Genomic DNA, 20,868 nt, shown 5'->3' with positions numbered 1-20,868 from the left:
ATCATATCTGACTCTCTACGATCCCACGGACTATAGCCTGCTAAGCTCTTATGTCCATGGAATGCTCTGGGCAAGAATACTGGAGTGGGTTGCCATTGCCTTCTCCAGGGGATCTTCCCAACTCAGGGACTAAACCCAGGTCTCCTGTATTGCAGGCAGATTCTTTACCATTTGAGCTATCAGGGAAGACCAGCAGGTTCTGCTCTAAAACAACCTTGTGAAGGGATATCAAACCTTGGCTCTGCCACCTACTGGTCAAAGCCAGTTAACCTTTCTGTGCCTCAGTTTTCTCTTCACTAAAATAAAAACAGTACTTACTTTTTAGGGTCTTGTTAAAGATTAAATGAGTTAATTCATGTTATATATGTACAATTAAGGTTACTTATTATTGTAAATCTCTTGGCATCATCTCTTGAAATTATAAATGCATATACTTCCAGTTGAGCTATTTCAAATCCTAAAACATAACACTGTGAAAGTGCTGCACTCAATATGCCAGCAAATTTGGAAAACTAGCAGTGGCCACAGGACAGGAAAAGGTCCGTTTTCACTCCAATCCCTAAGAAAGGCAATGCCAAAGAATACTCAAACTACCGCACAATTGTATTCATCTCACATGCTAGTAAAGTAATGCTCAAAATTCTCCAAGCGAGGCTTCAACAATACATGAATCGTAAACTTCCAGATGTTCAAGCTGGTTTTAGAAAAGGCAGAGGAACCAGAGATCAAATTGCCAACATCCGCTGGATCACGGAAAAAGCAAGAGAGTTCCAGAAAAACATCTATTTCTGCTTTATTGACTATGCTTTGGCATAGTGGATCACAATAAGCTGTGGAAAATTCTGAAAGAGATGGGAATACCAGACCACCTGACCTGCCTCTTGAGAAACCTGTATGCAGGTCAGGAAACAAGAGTTAGAACTGGACATGGAACAACAGACTGGTTGCCAACAGGAAAAGGAGTATGTCAAGGCTGTATATTGTCACCCTGCTTATTTAACTTATATGCAGAGCACATCATGTGAAATGCCGAGCTGGATGAAGCACAAGCTGGAATGAAGATTGCCGGGAGAAATATCAATAACCTCAGATATGCAGATGACACCACCCTTATGGCAGAAAGTGAAGAAGATCTAAAGAGGCTCTTGATGAAAGTGAAAGAGGAGAGTGAAAAAGTTGGCTTAAAGCTCAACATTCAGAAAACAAAGATCATGGCATCTGGTCCCATCACTTCATGGGAAATAGATGGGGAAACAGTAGAAACAGTGGCAGACTTTATTTTGGGGGGCTCCAAAATCACTGCAGATGGTGATTACAGCCATGAAATTAAAAGACACTTACTCCTTAGAAGGAAAGTTATGACCAACCTAGACAGCATATCAAAAAGCAAAGTTATGACCAACTTTGACATTGCTTTGCCAACAAAGGTCCGTCAAGTCAAGGCTATGGTTTTTCCAGAAGTCACGTTTGGATGTGAGAGTTGGACTATAAAGAAAACTGAGCACTGAAGAATTGATGCTTTTGAACTGTGGTGTTGGAGAAAACTCTTGAGAATCCCTTGGACTCCAAGGAGATCCAACCAGTCCTTCCTAAAGAAGACCAGTCCTGAGTCTTCACTGGAAGGACTGATGTTGAAGGTGAAACTCCAATACTCCGGCCACCTGATGCAAAGAGCTGACTCACTGGAAAAGGCCCTGATCCTGGGAAAGATTGAAGGTGGAAGGAGAAGGGGATGACACAGGATGAGATGGTTGGATGGCATCACTGACTCAATGGAGATGAGTTTGGGTAAACTCCAGGAGTTAGTGATGGATAGGGAGGCCTGGCGTGCTGCAGTCCATGGGGTCGCAAGGAGTTGGACTCGACTGAGCGACTGAACTGAACTGAACTGTCACTCAATAATTCTACTTAGGAGAATGATTAGGTGTGAGGAGAAATGACTTTTGTACAAGTTTATTCAGTGTAGTGTTATTTGCTTTAATAAGACGGAGGAGTGATTAAAATATGTTACACCTGAACAACAGAACACTAAGCAGCCATAGTAAAGAATAAGTTCTTGGGACTTCCCTGGTGGTTCAGTGGATAAGAATCTACCTGCCAAAGCAGAGGACTCTGATTCAAGCCATGGTCTGGGAAGATCCCACATGCTGTGGAGCAGTGAAGCACGTGGGCCACAACTACTGAGCCTGTGCTTTAGAGCTTGTGCCCCACAACAAGGGAAAGCACAGCAATAAGGAGCCTGTGCATTGCCATGAAGAGGAAGCCTGCACGCAGCAACGAAGTCCTAGTGCAGCCCAAAATAAACAAGTAAGAAAGAATAAGCTCTTCATGTACAATCTCTAGAAAATAGTAAGTTAAAAATCTCAAACAAATGCACACCATGGTACAGGACCCTAAGTGTGTCATTCTCACATTAATTTTAAATTCCAACGGTGTAAGCAATAGTAGAAGAATATACAAATGCATGTGCTTGCTGAAAGGAAAGAAAAAATGACATGTGAAAGCTCCGAATGGGACGAGACTCTGATACATACAATGCCTATCTCTGAATCCTGAGACTCATGGTGAAACGATACAAAATTTATTGACAACCAAAGTAACCCAAAAGTCAGTTAAGTGCTGCAAACACATTCTACAAAGCAATGTAGTGATCAAAATGAACAGATGGGAACTACTACTTCAAAAAGCTTGCAGTCCTTCCAGTAGAAGATTTCTATGATACAATTATAAGCCTGCTGAAGTACTGATATTATCTGCAATGTGTTTGAGATGTCAAATGATCAAGTTAAAAAGAAAATCATTACAATTAACAGAAAAGGAAAACCTTTCACCTTCTTTTAAACACATAAAGGAAAGTTCTTACTTAAATCGTCTATATAAATGATAACCGTAATTTTTAGGGTAAATGTATAAAAAAGAGTCAAATATACTGAAATTTACCACAAATTCCTAATTCAATTAAAATACAAATTTATTTGTCTCAAACTAAAATTTAAAAAGGAATCCACAATAATCACATTCTGACTTTTTGGATAATTATTAAAATTATAATTAGCATAATAAATAAATTTATAATCTATTTCTAAGGTTACAAAATAGCAGGATACAAGTGAATGGCAAACAGAGTCAAATAAATATTTATCACACCGTAAGATTAAAAAGCAAAAATTTTGTATCTAGAACACTGCTGATGTGACTATGGCCAAGCTGCTTCTGCTATCACTGTGAAAAATCACCTTATAGACCCTTATACATCCACAATTTAATTTACTATGAAGATGAAACAAAAGATAATCTTTTATAAGATTTATAAGAATTTTATGTATTTTATATTACCATATATTATTTTATTAACAAAAGATAATACATATTAGATATATTTGAATTTTATTCCAATGAAAAGTATATCATTTAAACCCACAGATCTTATCCCTCCAAACCACCATCCTTTACCTGTGAAGTTTCCATTATATTGTTCCTTGTTCATTGCTACACGTCTCTGGTCACAATTTTTTCCATTCTCTGCCATTTCATAGATCAATAACTCTTGAGGAGCTAATAAAACAAAACAAAATCCAGTGCTATGTTACATATTCCTGCCTTGCATCTGTGGATGAATGAAACTGAATACAGAAAGCACAGGGCAGGAATCCCCACCTGCTATCTCAACGTGTTGACGCCTTAATTGTCTCTGTTATAATCAAGATTTAATAATCTGCATAAAAGTCTAGTAGAAGTATTAAACATATAAAAGCCATGTTGTGGCAATCCTTTTCCAAACAGCTATCCCAGTGCTTTTCCACATTAAAATTTGGAGGCAATTTGTCCACAGAAGGTTATAAGATACTAGTACTTTCAAACAGATAACTTAAATGGTCCAAAGTCTTTCTAATTCATTAATACCATACACACTATCTACTCAAATTTTACCAATCGTTCAGTCCTTTGGCGTTATTTAAAAAAAAAAAAAGATTACATTATCAAACATGTTAAAAATGTTGACAACAGATCCAAGATTAATTATATTTAGCAAGCAATTCTACTGAAAGAAAAAAATGTACAGGCATAGAAAGTGAAAATTTTAAATGTTTAAGATGAATTAAATGTACTCTTTAAGGACTTGCCTGGTGGTGCAGTGGTTAAGAGCCCGCCTTCCCACACAGGGACACGGTTCCAGCCCTTGGTCAGGGACTAAGGCCCCACACGCCCTGCCTAACTACTGAGTAGAGTACATCATGAGAAACGCTGGACCGGAAGAAACACAAGCTGGAATGAAGACTGCCGGGAGAAATATCAATAACCTCAGATATGCAGATGACACCACCCTTATGGCAGAAAGTGAAGAGGAAATAAAAAGCCTCTTGATGAAAGTGAAAGAGGAGAGTGAAAAAGTTGACTTAAAGCTCAACATTCAGAAAACAAAGATCATGGCATCTGGTCCCATCACTTCATGGGAAATAGATGGGGAAACAGTGGAAACAGTGTCAGACTTTATTTTTGGGGGCTCCAAAATCACTGCAGATGGTGACTGCAGCCATGAAATTAAAAGATGCTTACTCCTTGGAAGAAAAGTTATGACCAACCTAGATAGCATATTCAAAAGCAGAGACCAAAAAAAAAAAAAAAAAGCAGAGATATTACTTTGCCGAAGTAAGGTCCGTCTAGTCAAGGCTATGGTTTTTCCAGTGGTCATGTATGGATGTGAGAGTTGGACTGTGAAGAAGGCAGAGTGCCGAAGAATTGATGCTTTTGAACTGTGGTGTTGGAGAAAACTCTTGAGAGTCCCTTGGACTGCAAGGAGATCCAACCAGTCCATTCTGAAGGAGATCAGTCCTGGGATTTCTTTGGAAGGAATGATGCTAAAGCTGAAACTCCAGTACTTTGGCCACCTCATGTGAAGAGTTGACTCATCAGAAAAGACTCTGACACTGTGAAGGATTGGGGGCAGGAGGAGAAGGGGATGACCGAGGATGAGATGGCTGGATGGCATCATGGACTCGATGGACGTGAGTCTGAGTGCACTCCGGGAGTTGGTGATGGACAGGGAGGACTGGTGTGCTGCGATTCATGGGGTCGCAAAGAGTCGGACAGGACTAAGCGACTGAACTGAACTGAACTGATGAGAATACGACGTGGCCATGGGTTCAATCTGCCTACAGTTTTTTAGTTAGAACAATTTTATCCCTTAGCTAAAATTCCAACCATACTTTAGGCTTCATAAAGGAAAACAAACGCAAGACTATAAAGGCTAAAGAAAAAGCCTACATTCATTATTCCAACAGAAGGTTTCTTCTTTTCGACATAATCCATTTCTGGACACCTTTCTTTGTTGCCTTCATTTTTCAATAAACAAATTAACATATCAGGAAATAAAGCACAGGTTTCCCTCAGCACAGATGGAGAGCCTGAAGCAGAGGACTGTGAGTCTAAAATCCAGATTTGCACACCAGATTTGCTACTAACTAGTTGCATGATTTTAAGTAAGTCTCATTTTTTCTAGATCTTGATTCTTTGGGCCTACAAAAGGAGAACAAAAATTCTCATGTCCACAGGACTGATGATGATGAAGGAGTGTATGTTTGGGCATGCCAGTGTGCATATAACCATAAATGGCCAATACACCGAAGTGAAATCGCTCAGTCGTGTCCGACTCTTTGCGACCCCAGGGACTGTAGCCTACCACGCTCCTCTGTCCATGGGATTTTCCAGGCAAGAGTACTGGAGTGGGTTGCCATTTCCTTCTCCAGAGGATCTTCCCAACCCAGGGATTGAACCCAGGTCTCCTGCATTGTAGGCAGATGCTTCACCACCTGAGCCACGCTGAAGAACCGATGCTTTTAATACACCAAAAGCGTAGGTATATGAAGCAGTAAACCTAGCAACTGTCTGTATGAGAGAAAGTACTTCATAGCACAAGCCTCATGGCTACCACATAAGCTACATGAGTGTCTTTCATTCAACACTCAGTATAAAGGTTCTGGGGTCAATAATGGCCACTGAAGACACAAATGTGAATACCGGAAGATCCTTATCCTCCAGCAGGTCACAGTCTGGTAGGGAAACCACATGAACACAAGACTTCAATTATAACATGAAACAATGAAACAGATGTACAGTAAATAACTTAGCAGAAAGAAAACAGGTTTCAGAATCTAACAGAACTGGATTCAAATCCAAACTTCCCAGTATCTATTTTAAGCTTTGGCAAGTTTTTACATCTCTCTATCTATCAGTTTCTTCAAAAGGTACTCTGAGGATTAAATAAAATAATGTGCATAAAATACTAATATTGTCTCATCTTTTATAGGCACTCCATATATACCAGTTACAATGATGATAATGTTAGGTAGTTAGAATTGGAAAAAGGAGTCCAAAATGGCGGTGGCTAAAAGACAAAGAAGGGAAAAGCTTGTGAAAACAGAACAAAGGAAGGTCGGAAAACCGGAGTGAGGACCTCGGGTAAAACAAACAGCACTCCAGGCTAGCCCAATTTACATAGGGCAGGCCCAGGAGGAGGAGAAAAAAACACGTAAAAAGAGGAGTCAAAATTGGGCCAGGGCCTCTCTTCTCTTCCTGTCTTTTGGGTCGGCATGCCTTCACGCCTCAAGGATGTATTTTCCTTTGCTTTGTAAATAAAACTGAGCTGTAACACAGAGCTGTAACACTGGTCTGTCCAAGGGCTGTAATGCTGGTCTGTCCAGTTGCTTCAAATTTTTGTTGCAACAAGACAGAACTGAGGAAATTACAAACTCCCTGGTGGTTCAGAGGCTAAAGCGTCTGCCTCCAATGCGGGAGACCCGGGTCGGGAAGATCCCCTGGAGAAGGAAATGGCAACCCACTCCAGTATTCTTGCCTGGAGAATCCCCTGGACGGAGGAGCCTGGTAGGCTACAGTCCACGGGGTAGCAAAGAGTTGGACATGACTGAGCAACTTCACCTTCACCTGGCAATAAGGAGACAGAAAGTACAGGATAAAGTATGGGAACTCAGAGGGCAATACGTTCATAGTAGTCATAGAAGCTGAAACTTGATTCTGTAAACTTAAGTCATACTTCTGTGATGATATTTTCAAAAGCAATTACAAAAAAATGTGAAGATAATTTGTGAAAATCTGTATGATCAAAGCATCACAATAGGTTTAAAAAATACAAATCTATTCCACAAATCATGCTTTCTGGTTTTATTAATAAAATTAACTGAATATATCTTAAATGAATCATATAATAAAGAAGTTAAAGATTTTCCATCTTCTAATCATTCATACATAAGTTCTGTAAAGACTTATAACTGCAAAATCATATTCAGCCAAATTCTGTAGGCAATTCATTTTCGAGATGAACAGCCATTCACCCACATCACAATAAAGAACATTTAATTAATTTGTGATGCAAAGATGTAAGAAGGCAGAAAACAGCTCACATGTTATGAAGGACACACTCTAAAACCTTTCCCCCTACAAAACACCAATAACTCATTTCCCCAGTCTTACTCTTTCCCATGGTATCTTTGAGAGACAAAGTTTTATTCAAAACAACTTGGGTCTGTTTTAAGTTCTTACTTAATAACAATGGTATTATGCAACCAATCAATGACGTTTTACAAGACGTTTCAAGAGGAACTTTTATTTGAGCAAATAATGTGTTCTTACACAATTACACAATGTGTTCTTACACAATGCTAAAGAAGAAAACAGTCCACTGACATTTCCTACTCAAAAAATTATCTAGAAAAGTCTGGAATTTTGTTTTGTGAGAAATAACATAAGAGACTAAGTTATTTTGTCTACTTCTTTACAAACAAAATAAATTCACAGTTTAAAAAACAGTTTTTGAAAAACTTTTGCCAACCTCTAGCCCCACTCCCCTACCAGAGGTTGGGAGAGGAGGCTGAAAGTTCAAACCCTCTAATCACGTCTAGGTTTTTTTGGTGATCAGTCCCCACCCTGGAGGTTAACAACGGGCCCAGCAAAAGTTGCCTCATTAGAATAAAAGGTGCGCCTTTCACTTACATCACTCAGGAAAACCACAAGGGATTTGGGAACTTTGTGCCTGGAATTGGGACAAAGACCAAATATATATTTCTTATGCCATAATTACTCAATTACATAAGGACTGAATTACACACTCACAGAAGAAGAGAATATGCTAGTTATGTGCTGAATTGTACCTCCCCCTCCCTTATATGCTGAAATTCTAATCCCCAAAGTGACTGTATTTATATTATAGTTGGGGCTTTTAAGCAGGTAATTAAGGTTAAATGAGGTCCTAAGGGTGGGACCCTAGTTAGATAGATCTGGTGTCCTTAGAAGAGAAAAGAGACACCAGAGACCTCTCTCTGTATGCATACAAAGGAAATGTCATGTGAGCACACACAAAGAAGACAGCCATGTCCCAGCCAAGAAGAGAGCTGGCACCTTAATTCTGGACTTCCAGCCTCCAGAACTGAGAACATTAACTCAGTGCCCCAAAGCTGCCAAAATGACTGATCAGAGGCCAAATCAGGGCAAGCGGCATTTCACCTGTACTCCACACTTCAAGACTAATACATCCATGCTATTCTAATTCTATTCTCCTTCCCACCTGAAAGTAGTTTTATTTCCTTGGCGCTAAAAAAAAAAATCCTACCAACATCACTTACTAGTTGCATAACCTTGGGTAAGTAATTTAAGCTTTTGCATTTGAGTTTACGCATAAAATATCCCCATTCCTATTTTCATGTCATCCTTAAATGTTCTTCGTGTTACTCTGGGGACTCTCATTTATTTTCTCTACTTTCAGAAAAATTATACATAATTGTCCTGCACAGAGTCTGGCTGGCACACAGTACGCACTTAATGTTAGCTTCTCTACACCCTTTCCAGGAATGTCTCAATTTTCCAAAACAACCATAGTCAATACTGCCCAAGTATTCATTTACAGGTACTTGTTTTCCATATTTCCATAATATTCAAGAGCCTGCAAACTGATTTTTACAGAAGCATCAACAGAAAGATCTTGGTTTGTTATGCTAGATAACAAAAATGAATTCTTTTTCATCAATGCAACCACTTTGAAAAGTACCAAAAGGACAATCTGTAGAAAATCATTACAGGATAAAAAAGAAGACGTTTGCTTCTTGGCAAGAAAACTATGACAAACCTAGACAGTGTGTTGAAAAGCAGAGACAATACTCTGCCAACAAAGGTCCATATTATAGTCAAGGCTGTGGTCTTCCCAGTGGTCATGTACAGTTGTGAGAGCTGGACAGCAAAGAAGGCAGAGGGCCGAGGAATTGATGCCTTTGAACTATGGTGCTGAGAAGTCTCCTGAGAGTCCCTCGGACAGCAAGGAGACCAACCCAGTCAATCTTCAGGGAAATAAACTGAATACTTGTTGAAAGGACTGTTGCTGAAGTTGAGACTCCCATATTTTGGTCATCTGATATGAACAGCTGACTCACTGGAAAAGTCCCTGATGCTGGGAAAGACTGAGGGCAGAAGGAGAAGAGGGCATCAGAGGATGAGATAGCTGTATGGCACCTCTGATGCAATGGACATGAACTTGGGCAAACTTCGGGAGATGGTGAGGGACAGAGAGGCCTGATGTGCTACAGTCCATGGGGTCGCAAAGAGTTGGACACGACTGGGTGGCTGAACAACAAAAAAGCTCTAGCCAACGTATCGAGGGAAAGGGGAAATAAACATTTTTAAGGAGAGCCGCTTTTCAGTTTAATGAAGTAGCACAAATTCTGAAAATCTGTTACTGAATATTGTCAGTCAGATCCCTGGATGTGGGAATAAACCCAACTACTAGCCTGTTTAAAAGACTGAAATCTCCTCAAAAAGGAACCTAGCACATAGACGTATTCCTGACACTCAATGCAGCCTTGCACTGAGACTGTTGTAATGTCGATTTGAATAGCATGCATCGAAGTCAGTTTTATTTCTAAGAATAAAACTGTTGAAATAAACTCTACAGGTCTATGGATGGGATGATAAGACAAAAATATGAAAGCAGATTAACTCAAACATGAGATAATTTTCACCATGAAAATATATCTAGATATAAGAAATGCTTTAAAAGGCTGTAACTAGCAGATTTTAAATATAGCTGAAGCACACTTAAAACCGAAGGTTGATATTAAAATATGTGGGGTTTTTTGTTTCTGGCAAAAGTGCTTAGAAAACTGCTAAAATCAGCTCACAAAGGGTCTTTGTAGGCTGTACATCCAGTGTACTAAGACTATAATGCTCCATTCATTTTAAACATTAGCTACACTTGTAACGCAAAAACAATGTAAAAGCAAATTACTGTGAGTCCCCTCAAGTGACACAAAAAACACTGGAGGGTGTCATGAAAATACAGCTTACTGAACGACCCAAGACTTACTGGAGAATTTACCAAGATGAAAATAAAAAGAAAACAGAGCAGGGAATCTTCTTCATCACTGAATTCCAAAATAAAATGAACATACTTCCTTTTAAGAAAACCATCTTTCCACATGATTCTACTTTCTCACAAAAATATTAAGTCAGCTTTCTCAATAAAAATACAGTGTTTTTCATATGAGGCACACAAAGACAGCCAACTTGAGAATATTACATCTTTTGGTAAACTTTTGTGCTTTTAGAGTGTGTGTCCTTGGTTGGATTATTTAGTATATTCAGTCACAGACCGTTCCAAAATAGTTGTAGACTTTCCTAAAAAAAGATTAAGAAACTGCAATTTCTTCTTGGAAACATAATAAATAAATACTGTAAGTGAAGAGTAATATATCTTGACCAGTGAGGTTCTGACACAGTTTTCTGTTTTTACAGGAGCAGAAAGGCAAAGATAATTCCAACACCATGCACAGTATCAGAGTGATTATCAGATCATCTGGCTCTGAGCTAGACAGTATCCATCACATGGGAGTGACAGTCCAACAATCTGTTCTCTGAAAATTCATAATTTGAATGAGAATATATGAAAAATATTCCTTGAATCTTTCTGAACTTTCTAAAGTTTGGGGAAATTAAAAAAATTAAAATCCCAAGTTAGTTAACAATTTAAAAGCATTCAGAATTTCAATAAATCTAATGATGTATTAGCAGGTTATAAGTATATTTTTCTGGCCTAAAATATCCCTCAACATAGTGAAGTGAAATGTAAAGTATATGCAACTCATCAAGGTCTTCTAATTGCTGGAAAAGGCCACTGCTTCAGGTCTAATTTTTAATTAAATTTTATGTAAAAATCCAAGTTAAAAAAAAAATACAACCTGAAAGACACTTTAGGAACTCCCTTTTTGCAAGTCTGATAGATTTGCGATGTAAAAACACGATTTTATCATCATAGGCAAAATGCATAACTTGTAAAATTATAACCTAAAAATCCCATTTTTCACCTTCTCTCAATTATTTCTAAATGTTTGTTCAGTTTTTTTAATAACCAATGCAATCTTAACAAAACATTTTCACCAAAAAGATGGAGAGTAAGCATAAGGTAATAAAAGGAGTTAACAGTCTAGATTTGGGAGACTCCACCAACTGAGAGACCTTCCGAATGTCATTTTGCACCCTGACTCTCCCTTTCCTCATCCAATTACTAGGTAGACAGAGTAAGAGACTGCCATCATTTTCTTCCTATTCCAGTAGTCTATGAATCCTACTCAGACCAAGGCCAGGGTTGTGGATTTCTGTAATAAACTCCTTCTGTACAGTGATATACAGGTTGCATAAAGAGTAGCTAATATGATACTAACAACATTTTGTAAAAAACAGTCATTTTTACACTTGCCTTCTACAAATGAGAAATTGAGAGCTCCAAGGGCCCCAAAGAGCAACTCAGCAGCATATAAATGACAAGGTAAGAGTTCGACCTCACTTTCTCAACCCCAAATTCAATGTTTCTTCTACTACAAAAAACAGTCAAATGACAGTATTTTTCAATTCTCATCAATGAATTCTGGAGTCACAGGGGGAGAAAAAGGCCAAAAAAAAGGCTCAAAGGTTTAGCTTGTCCTAGCATTTATAAATGTTCCCCATTATTAGAATTAAGAAAACACTAAGCTCTATTGCTTCTCATTATTCAAACTGAGTTATCTGTAGGTTATTACTGTTTGTATATTTCTCTGACAAAACTTCACATTCAGATTGCTTAACAGACCTCACTATCTTATTGCCCCTGAGGAACATAAGCTGCTTTATACAAGTCATTAATATGAAAAGTTAAGTCACAGAATATCTTCAAATAGCAAGGGTACATGCTTCAGATTATTTATATCAAAATGAAGGCTTTAATCCAGATAATTCTAAAATTTGTGATTTATAAGCAGATTGTGAAATTTGGGCTATGGTATATAAATGAGAAAGAGAAAAGATTAAAGTGTTCTAAAGTTGAGCACCATCAAAACAATACTTGATAGCAAGAAGTCCAAATAGTCCAATATGTAAATAATCACAATAAACATGAACAGATTAAACTCATCACTCAAAAAACATATTGCAATTTTTCTCTTGTAGGGAGGGCCACGCTTCGAGGCATATGGGATCTTAGTTCCCCAACCAGGGATCGAACACTCACCCTCTGCAGTGGAAAGAGGACCACCAGGGAAGTCCCTGCAAATTACATTTTTAAAAATTCCATGGTTTTAAAAGTAGGATAAAGAAAGGCTGAAAGTAAGACAAATGGCAAAAGTCATTATTAGGGAAAGAGAACATAATGATAACAGGTTCAACTCATCGAGAAGATATAACAATTCTAGATTTGAATTCACCTAAAAGAATATAGCACCAAAATTTATAACATAAAAATAGGTTAAAGATACACAGAGATATGAATAAATCCAACCTTATATTGGGAAATTTCAAAAAACTATTAATCACTGATATTTCAAACGAACAAAAAAACAAGAACAAAACATTCAGTAAGATAGAAGATTTTAACCACAAAATTAAGAAATAAAATACGGGGGGGGAATATGTACAAGATTCAGCATATGACAATTAGAAAATATAGATTTTTTTCATAAACCACTTATGATTATTAAGCTAAGAAATAAGTCAGAAAAAATTCTAAACAATGGGCATCATAGGCCACATTCTCAACCTAGAAATTATGTCAAACTTCAGCAACAAAAATATAAGATTTGTACATATTTAGCAGCTAATGCACACAATTCTAAATAATTTGGGTCAAAGTAAGAGAAAACTGAAAAATGCTCAAAACTACTGGAATTAATACATGAATTTAGCAAAGTCACAGGAGAAAAGGTCAAAATCAATATTATATACTTGGAATAAACAGAAAGTTAAATTTTTAAAAAGTGCATATACAATAGCATCTGAAATACTTAGAGGTAAGTTTGACAAAACACGCACAAGACCTGTTCTAAAAAGGTTTTGAAAAGAAATCAGGGAGGATCTAAATAAATGGGAAAACATGTATCAAGCTCACCATTAGGAAGACTCAATATTGTTACTATGTCAATTTCTCTCAAACTGATGTATAGCTTTAACGTAATCGCAAACAAAAACGTAAGCAGGCTTTTAAAAAAATCCAAAGTGACAAATGGATTCAAAATTATATAGAAATTATATAGACTAGCTAAAACAATTTGGATAAACAGCAGTAGTGGAAGACTTGTGCTAATTGATTTTAAGACTTGCTTTACTATAAAGCTACAGTATTCATGACAGTGTGGCTTTGGCAAAAGGATAGGTGTAAATTAATAGAACAGAGTAGAGAATACAGAAACAGACCCACACACATAGGGTCAATTAATTTTCAACAAAAGTACAAGGCCATTTAATGGTGAAAGGAATATCCACTCAACTGAATATTCTTATAAAAGAACATTGACGCTTATTTTCATATGATCAACTGATTTGAAATGGGTCACAGATCTAAACATAGGAACTAAAACTGCTGCTGCTGCTAAGTCACTTCAGTTGTGTCCCACTCTGTGTGACCCCATAGATGGCAGCCCACCAGGCTCCCCGTAAAAGAAAAAAAAAAGAAAAATTTTTGGCAGTCTTGGGATAGATAGATATTTTTTAAGATTTAAAAAGCAGGACCCATAGGAAAAAAAATGTATAAATTGGACTTCATCAGGTTTAAAAACTTTTGCTCTCTGAAACACATTGTTAAAGGAAAAAAAAAAGGTCAGCCACAGAATGAGAGAAAATACTTGCTATATATATATATATATATATATATCTGACAAAGTTCTTATATCCAGACTATATCTATCTTTCTATACATACGTTAGAGTAATAAATAATGAAGATGTGCTTTACAGGCATGGAGACAGACAAACTGACCAAGAAACAGAAAAGATGGCTTCTCAAAAGATTCTTGTTGGACTTTCCTGGTGGTACAGTGGATGAGAATCCGCCTGCCAGCGCAGGGGACACGGGTTCAATCCCTGGTCTGGGAAGACTTCACGTGCAGAGGAGCAGCTAAGCCCATGCGCTGCAACTACCAGGCCTACACTCTAGGGCCCAGAAGCCACAGCCACTGGAGCCCAGGAGCCTAGAGCCCGTGCTCCACAACAGGGAAGCCACTGCAATGAGAAGCCCACGCACCACAACGAAGAGCAGCCCCCTCCCACCACACCTAGACAAAGCCCAGGCAGCAACCGAGAGCCAGCACAACCGAAAACAAATGAATTAACAAACAAATAAAGTTTTTTTAAAAGATTCTTGTATATTTGGGACTCTACATGACAGAAATGGCAAGACTTCAGTGGGAAAAGGAGAGACTATTCAAATTGATTATCCATAAAAGGAAAGAAAATCTGGATCCCACTTTGAACCATGCACAAAATTCAATTCCAAACGGACTGAAGATTTAAAAGTCAAGAATCAAAACTTGTAGAAGGAAACATAAATTCCTTTCTGCCTTGGGGTAGGGAAGGATTTCCTGAGACACACAAAAGAGCTAACCATAAAGAAAAAGACTGATAAATTGGACAACTTGAAATTACACTTAAAATTCATCACAAAGTATCTTAATGAGACAACAAACCACAGGAACACATAACTGAAAAGAACTAGTAGCCAGAGTATACACAGAATTTTACATTATTAAGAAAAAGACAAATAATGCTACAAAACTGAAACAGGCAAAAGGCATGAAGAGGTATTTCGTAACAGAGATCTACCTGATCTTACTGATAAGCAAAAAATATAAACCAAGGGACTTTTCTGGTGGTCCAGTAGTTAAGAATCTGCTGCCAATGCAGGGTTTAATGCATGGTCCAGGAAGACCCCACATGCTGCAGAGCAACTTAAGCCCCCAAACCACAACTACTGAAGCCCACTCACTGAGAGCCTGTGCTCCACAAGAGAAGCCTCCGCTCCCTGCAGCTAGGGAAGGCCCATGCGCAGCAAAAAGGATCAGCACAGCCAAAATAAGTAAATAAATTCAAACACACACAGAAAAACACCAAGATCGTAGTGAGGTATCATTTGCATCCATTATCATCTTAAAAAATGTTTTATTGGTGTATAGTTGATTTACTATGTTGTACATCCACTGACTTTTGCAGGTGCTTAAACAACTGAGCCGGAGAAGGCAATGGCACCCCACTCCAGTACTCTTGCCTGGAAAAACCCATGGATGGAGGAGCCTGGTAGGTTGCAGTCCGTGGGGTCGCTAAGAGTCGGACACGACTGAGCAACTTCACTTTCATTTTTCACTTTCATGCATTGGAGAAGGAAATGGCAACCCACTCCAGTGTTCTTGCCTGGAGCATCCCAGGGACAGGGGAGCCTGGTGGGCTGCCGTCTATGGGGTCGCACAGAGTCGGACACAACTGAAGTGACTTTGCAGCAGCAAACAACTGAGCTCCAAAACTTACTTAAAAAAAAAAAAATTTACTATTTCTCATGGTTCTGTGAGTTAGGCTGGGCAGTTCTGGTTTCAGCTAGCTTGGCTCTTGAGCTGGGCTGGTCTAAGCTGGATGCTACAACTGGTTGTCCACACCCTCAGCACGTTAGCCTGGGTCCTTTTTCACATGGTGGGCTCCGGGTTCAACAGAACATTACGAGAAGACCGGCCCCTATGTGCAAGTGCTTTTCAAGTCTCTCCTTGTGGTCATACTTCCGGATGTCCCTTTGCCCAGAGTAAATCACGTAATCAAGTACAAAGACAAGGGGTGGAATAACAGACTCTAGAAGTAAAAATCATATTGCTGAGGGGTATGCATATGATGAAAAGAATCTGTGACCATCCTGTAATCCAACAATTTCATAACCCACTATATCACTCTTTACATGCATTCCTTTGTACTGAAATTTGTATTTCTCATCCTGACCTCTAGATTTGTATACCTAATGGCAGTACTTGGATGAATCCTAATCACCTCAAATTGAACATGTACTTTCTTCTCCCTCCCCATCCTCCTTCTTGTAACAAACCTGGTCCTTCCCAAATCTTTCCTCTCCCAGTACTTGGCATAACCATCCGCCCAGGTACTAAATCCAGAACAGTCATCCCTGACTCTTCTCAATTCCTTACCCCTCACATCCAAGACCAAGTCCTGCTCCATATATACTTAGTGTCCACCCACTGTGCTCTCCGCTTGTTTGCCCCTACTCTGATCCAGGCCATTTTCATCTCTCACTTGGACTACTGCAATGGACTCAACGTCTCCATTTCTACTCTTGCCCCCTTCAATTCATCCTTCACATACGAGCAAGAGTAAACTGCTTATAAATCATACTCCTCTCCTACTTGAAACTGTAGAAACACTTGCTAATTACCCTAAAAATCAAATCCAAACTCATTTCCATAGCCTACAAACCTCTACATAATCTGGACCCTGAATGTTTCCTACCTCATCTCACGTCACTATATTCTTGGTGCACCGTGCTAGAGTCTTAAACAAGCACGTATCCACATTAACTCTCTCTTAAACCCTTGTTTGTTTCCTTCATAACATTGATTACACTGTGCTTATTCTTTCATTTTTATATTTTTTTCTCTACAGGGTTCCTAACTAAAATATCTATTAGTTTTTGTGTCCCACTGTTTTCCCCAGAATTTGGTAAAAGGCTTAAGACATAAGGTGTTTGATCATTGATTGGATGAATGGACAGATATGACAAGAGATACTGCAGAATGATCTTATCAGGCAAAGAAAGAAAGTGCTAGAAGACATTGTTAAGCATCAAACCCTCAAATTTCAATTCTCAAATTCTGTGTTATGGCGTACACATATAATGTAAACTGTTAATAATGCAAAAGAGTTGAGGTAATGCCCTACAAGAACAACATATTTGGTTAAGAATCCTGCATATGTTGTAAAATATTCATGAAATGTGAATATATACATGTAGATATTTATTGAAACTTCATTAATAATGAGGTAACAATAATCAAGTAAGCACCAACACAAAGATATGCTTTCCAAAGAGGGTGGGAAAAATATTCTTAGCAACTGCTTAGTAGACCACACAATGACGTAAAAACTGTGGTTAACTATATGGCAGCGCTTTCCTAAACGCTTTACTTAAACCTTACTCACTTAACCCTAACAATAAAGGTATGTACTAACTTCAATATCTAGGAGGAAACTGAGATAATAAGAGGTTAAGTAGCCCAAGGGTTACCCAGTAGTAGATGTGGAATTTGAACGAAGGCCATCTAAATTCATAGCCTAGGCTCTTAACACTATTTACGTAGTCCTTCCAGGAAAACCTTTATAAAGACCAACGTTTTATTAATGATCCTCAAGAATAAGAGAAAACACCACAATGACCTACTGAAAAGATTTTCTTCATTTCTGGAATACTGAAAAACTCTTTAAATTATAGTTAAGAGACTTTGGCCACCTCATGCGAAGAGTTGACTCATTGGAAAAGACTTTGATGCTGGGAGGGATTGGGGGCAGGAGGAGAAGGGGACGACCGAGGATGAGATGGGTGGATGGCATCACTGACTCGATGGACGTGAGTCTGAGTGAACTCCGGGAGCTGGTGATGGACAGGGAGGCTTGGCGTGCTGCGATTCAGGGGGTCGCAAAGAGTCGGACACGACTGAGCAACTGAACTGAACTGAAGAGACTAAATAAGTTCTGTGAAATCAACAGAAGCAAAAAGATTCTTAACAGGACAAAAAATTAACTCTTCTACAATGGCTCTTTACCCAGAATGAAATAATTACATTGAAATTATAAACAGCTTGGGGAAATTTTTTTATCAGGAGCAAAGAAACTAACACAGCTTCCTCCTACTCATTAACAAGAACACTCACTCAAGTAGAGACATGTGTTAGAAAGATCTTCTGTCTTTTCTACTTGCCAGAAAGAAGACACCTTGATATCCGATAGTAGTGAAGCATGAACTCAAGAGTAACTATTCTGAAGAACAGAACTAAATTTTTCCTATCTTTATGCCACTCCACTGCAAATCTTGCCAAGCATAGTGTTTATTTTCTTAGAATTTACAAGACTAAATCAGCTAAAAAGGGGAAAAAAAAATGTATTCACATATATAGATCCCTTTAGTACATAAGAAACCATTTTCGTGCACGCCAGGAAATATTGCCAAACCAAATAAAGATGCCTGGAGACAACCTCAGCACAAAGAAAGAACACTTGGGACCTCATTTCCAGTTCAGGTTCTGGCACTACCTAAGCCATATGACCTCAGGCAAGCCAATTACTGACTGTTTCTGGGCCCTAATGTTCACCTCTGTTAAGTGAGAAGAATCCAACTATGTGTTCACAGAGGTTGCAGCTCATTCTAAATATTGCTTTCAGTGAAATAACGTAAGGCTTTAGTTAACTACATGTAAGCACCCAAAAGTTCAACTTCCCCTACTCTTGTAAATTCTTAAGCGACAGTACCTGATGGCCAAAGAAGATCAAACCTAAACTCCCAAATGCAAAACTAAACTCATTTTCAAGTCACCTACTTATTAACTAAGGTGACTAATACAGTAGATTACCGTTTCAACTACTCCTGGCTAGCTTTTATTGAGTTCAAAAGGAGGGCAAAGATCATCTCAGAGAAGTATGTGATAAAACTTTCAGAGAGGAAACATACTTAATAATACAAAACACCAAATTGTGAAATGATCAAAGTTAACAGTATTCTCCACTGATATACTTCCTGCTTTCAGAATAAAATAACAGTATCACCATATTGTCATTTATATAGTGATTTCACATTCACTACCTCACTTAAGCACTGTGACGATCCTATGAAGTAAGCAGCGTTTTAATCAACACAATTCAGATCAGTTCAGAAAGTTAGGTAACTTGCCAACCTACGCTCAAGAAGTGCTGGAGCCCAGACTCCACTGTAGGTCTTCTGATTTAAAGTTTAATGATCTTTGAAATCCTAAAAAGTGGTAATTCAAGCCAAACTCAAGAAGAAGCTGGAAAGTGAGAAAATCTGGATAATCAATCCCTGAATAACTGGACTGAACACAAAGAATATAAGACCAGGTTTAGCAGTTTCAAGTCAAAAAGCAAATTTACCAGCTGTTAAAAATGGTAACATCTAATTTATATAATTCCACATCTCAAAAATCTTGTCCCCTGATTTCAGACAACTATGAAAAAATTTTCTAACTCAAAAAGAAGAAAAATATGTAAATAAAAACAAACTGATTAAAGTAGCTATAAGGTATTAAATTGCTAACAGGCACATTAAATCATTATTTCAGAAATTTGGTAATTCTGGAATGTGAATCACAGGAATTAAATTATGATAATCAGGTAGGATATATTCTTCAAAGGGAAAAAAATGCTCCAAAGTTTTAAAATAATATGGGCAAATCTCTACCGTACAGTATAAATTTGCCTTATTTATGTCTGGGACCCACCACCTCTTCCAAAGGTCAATAAAAACATAATCCATAATGCATAGAATGTTGCCTAGTAAATAACAGTTTCTTACTATTATCATTTATGCTAAGAATACACAAGTAAAATCAGGGCTGATGACAACACAATTAATAGGTAGTAAGCAGTCAGAACATTAAATTCTCTACAACATTAGAAATACTTGTACAAACTCCTCCAAAGGACCAGTGCAATCTATCTACAAAATTTTTGACAAGCTCCAAAGGAGAGGTGAAAGACGTTAAAGTTAGGAAAAGGAGCTATGTTGTCAAGACAGGTATCAGTTCCACAGCCTACATATTATGAGATTTTTTTGGTATGAATTTTCAGAATAACAAAAAATAACAGTGCAAAACTTACTGGAAGTCACAAATAACTCTCAAGCAATGTGACATAGGGTCACATATGGCTTCCTGGAAGTTTATTAGAGATGTAGCTAACCTTCATGTTTTATTGCAAATATCCCCACTGTAAAGAAATACAGGCGGTCAGGGATTTGGAAAACGCAGAGAATGCTATTCCTCGTGGAAGTAGGAAATAACAGGAAGGTCCTCTGCTAGAGATCTACGGAGGGAGGCCCCATTCCCTTGGCCACCGACGCTTTAGAAGGCACTCACACGTCTGAATTTTGTTTAGAAATGGATAGATGACAGAAGCAGGGGCTAGTGGTTTGGGAGAACGAGAACCCCACTGACAAATCCTGAGAAACAGCTTGGTCATCAGCAAGGGAGATCTTCATTTACTCTAAGGTTCTAGACTCCCAGAGACGAAGAGGGGCTGGGTACTCTACAGAAGCTCAGGACGGCTTCCAAGCCCACCACGATGAGGGGAATGGTCGGGAGTTCAGTGCATGGGTTCAGCTTACCAGTGGCCAACCACCAGGAGGTGTCCCAAATAATTTAGATATTGCCAGACTGAGACAGAGTCAGCAGCGCTCTCCAACACGGCTGGCAGTCGAATCACGGTGCCCTAGATCTGCACCGTCTGGGCGCAGAAGTCAAGCTCTGAGGATGCCTCAGGCGTCCGTCCCCAGTTCCCCGCGCTCGCTTACGTA

The 20,868-nt window shown here is 38.5% G+C and overlaps 1 protein-coding gene across 4 annotated transcripts in view; it reads right to left on the bottom strand.

Moving 5' to 3' along the window:
• Positions 1 to 20,868, bottom strand: part of VMP1 (vacuole membrane protein 1) — a 124,695-nt gene that overhangs the window by 103,640 nt on the left and 187 nt on the right. For 3 of the 4 annotated variants that reach the window (XM_052657922.1, XM_052657920.1, XM_052657924.1), the window contains exon 2: positions 3,454 to 3,555. In XM_052657922.1, the coding sequence (XP_052513882.1) occupies positions 3,454 to 3,529 (76 nt within the window). In that variant the 5' untranslated portion in view covers positions 3,530 to 3,555. Of the gene's footprint in view, positions 1 to 3,453; positions 3,556 to 20,679; positions 20,851 to 20,868 lie in introns of those variants that run through there. The other variant, XM_052657921.1, reaches the window with a different exon arrangement.

Source organism: Budorcas taxicolor, chromosome 19, assembly GCF_023091745.1.
Source record: "Budorcas taxicolor isolate Tak-1 chromosome 19, Takin1.1, whole genome shotgun sequence".
In the NCBI taxonomy this organism is placed as follows: Eukaryota; Metazoa; Chordata; class Mammalia; order Artiodactyla; family Bovidae; genus Budorcas; species Budorcas taxicolor.
The sequence above is the reverse complement of the archived record's forward strand: the minus strand, read 5'-3'. Positions and strand labels throughout refer to the sequence as shown.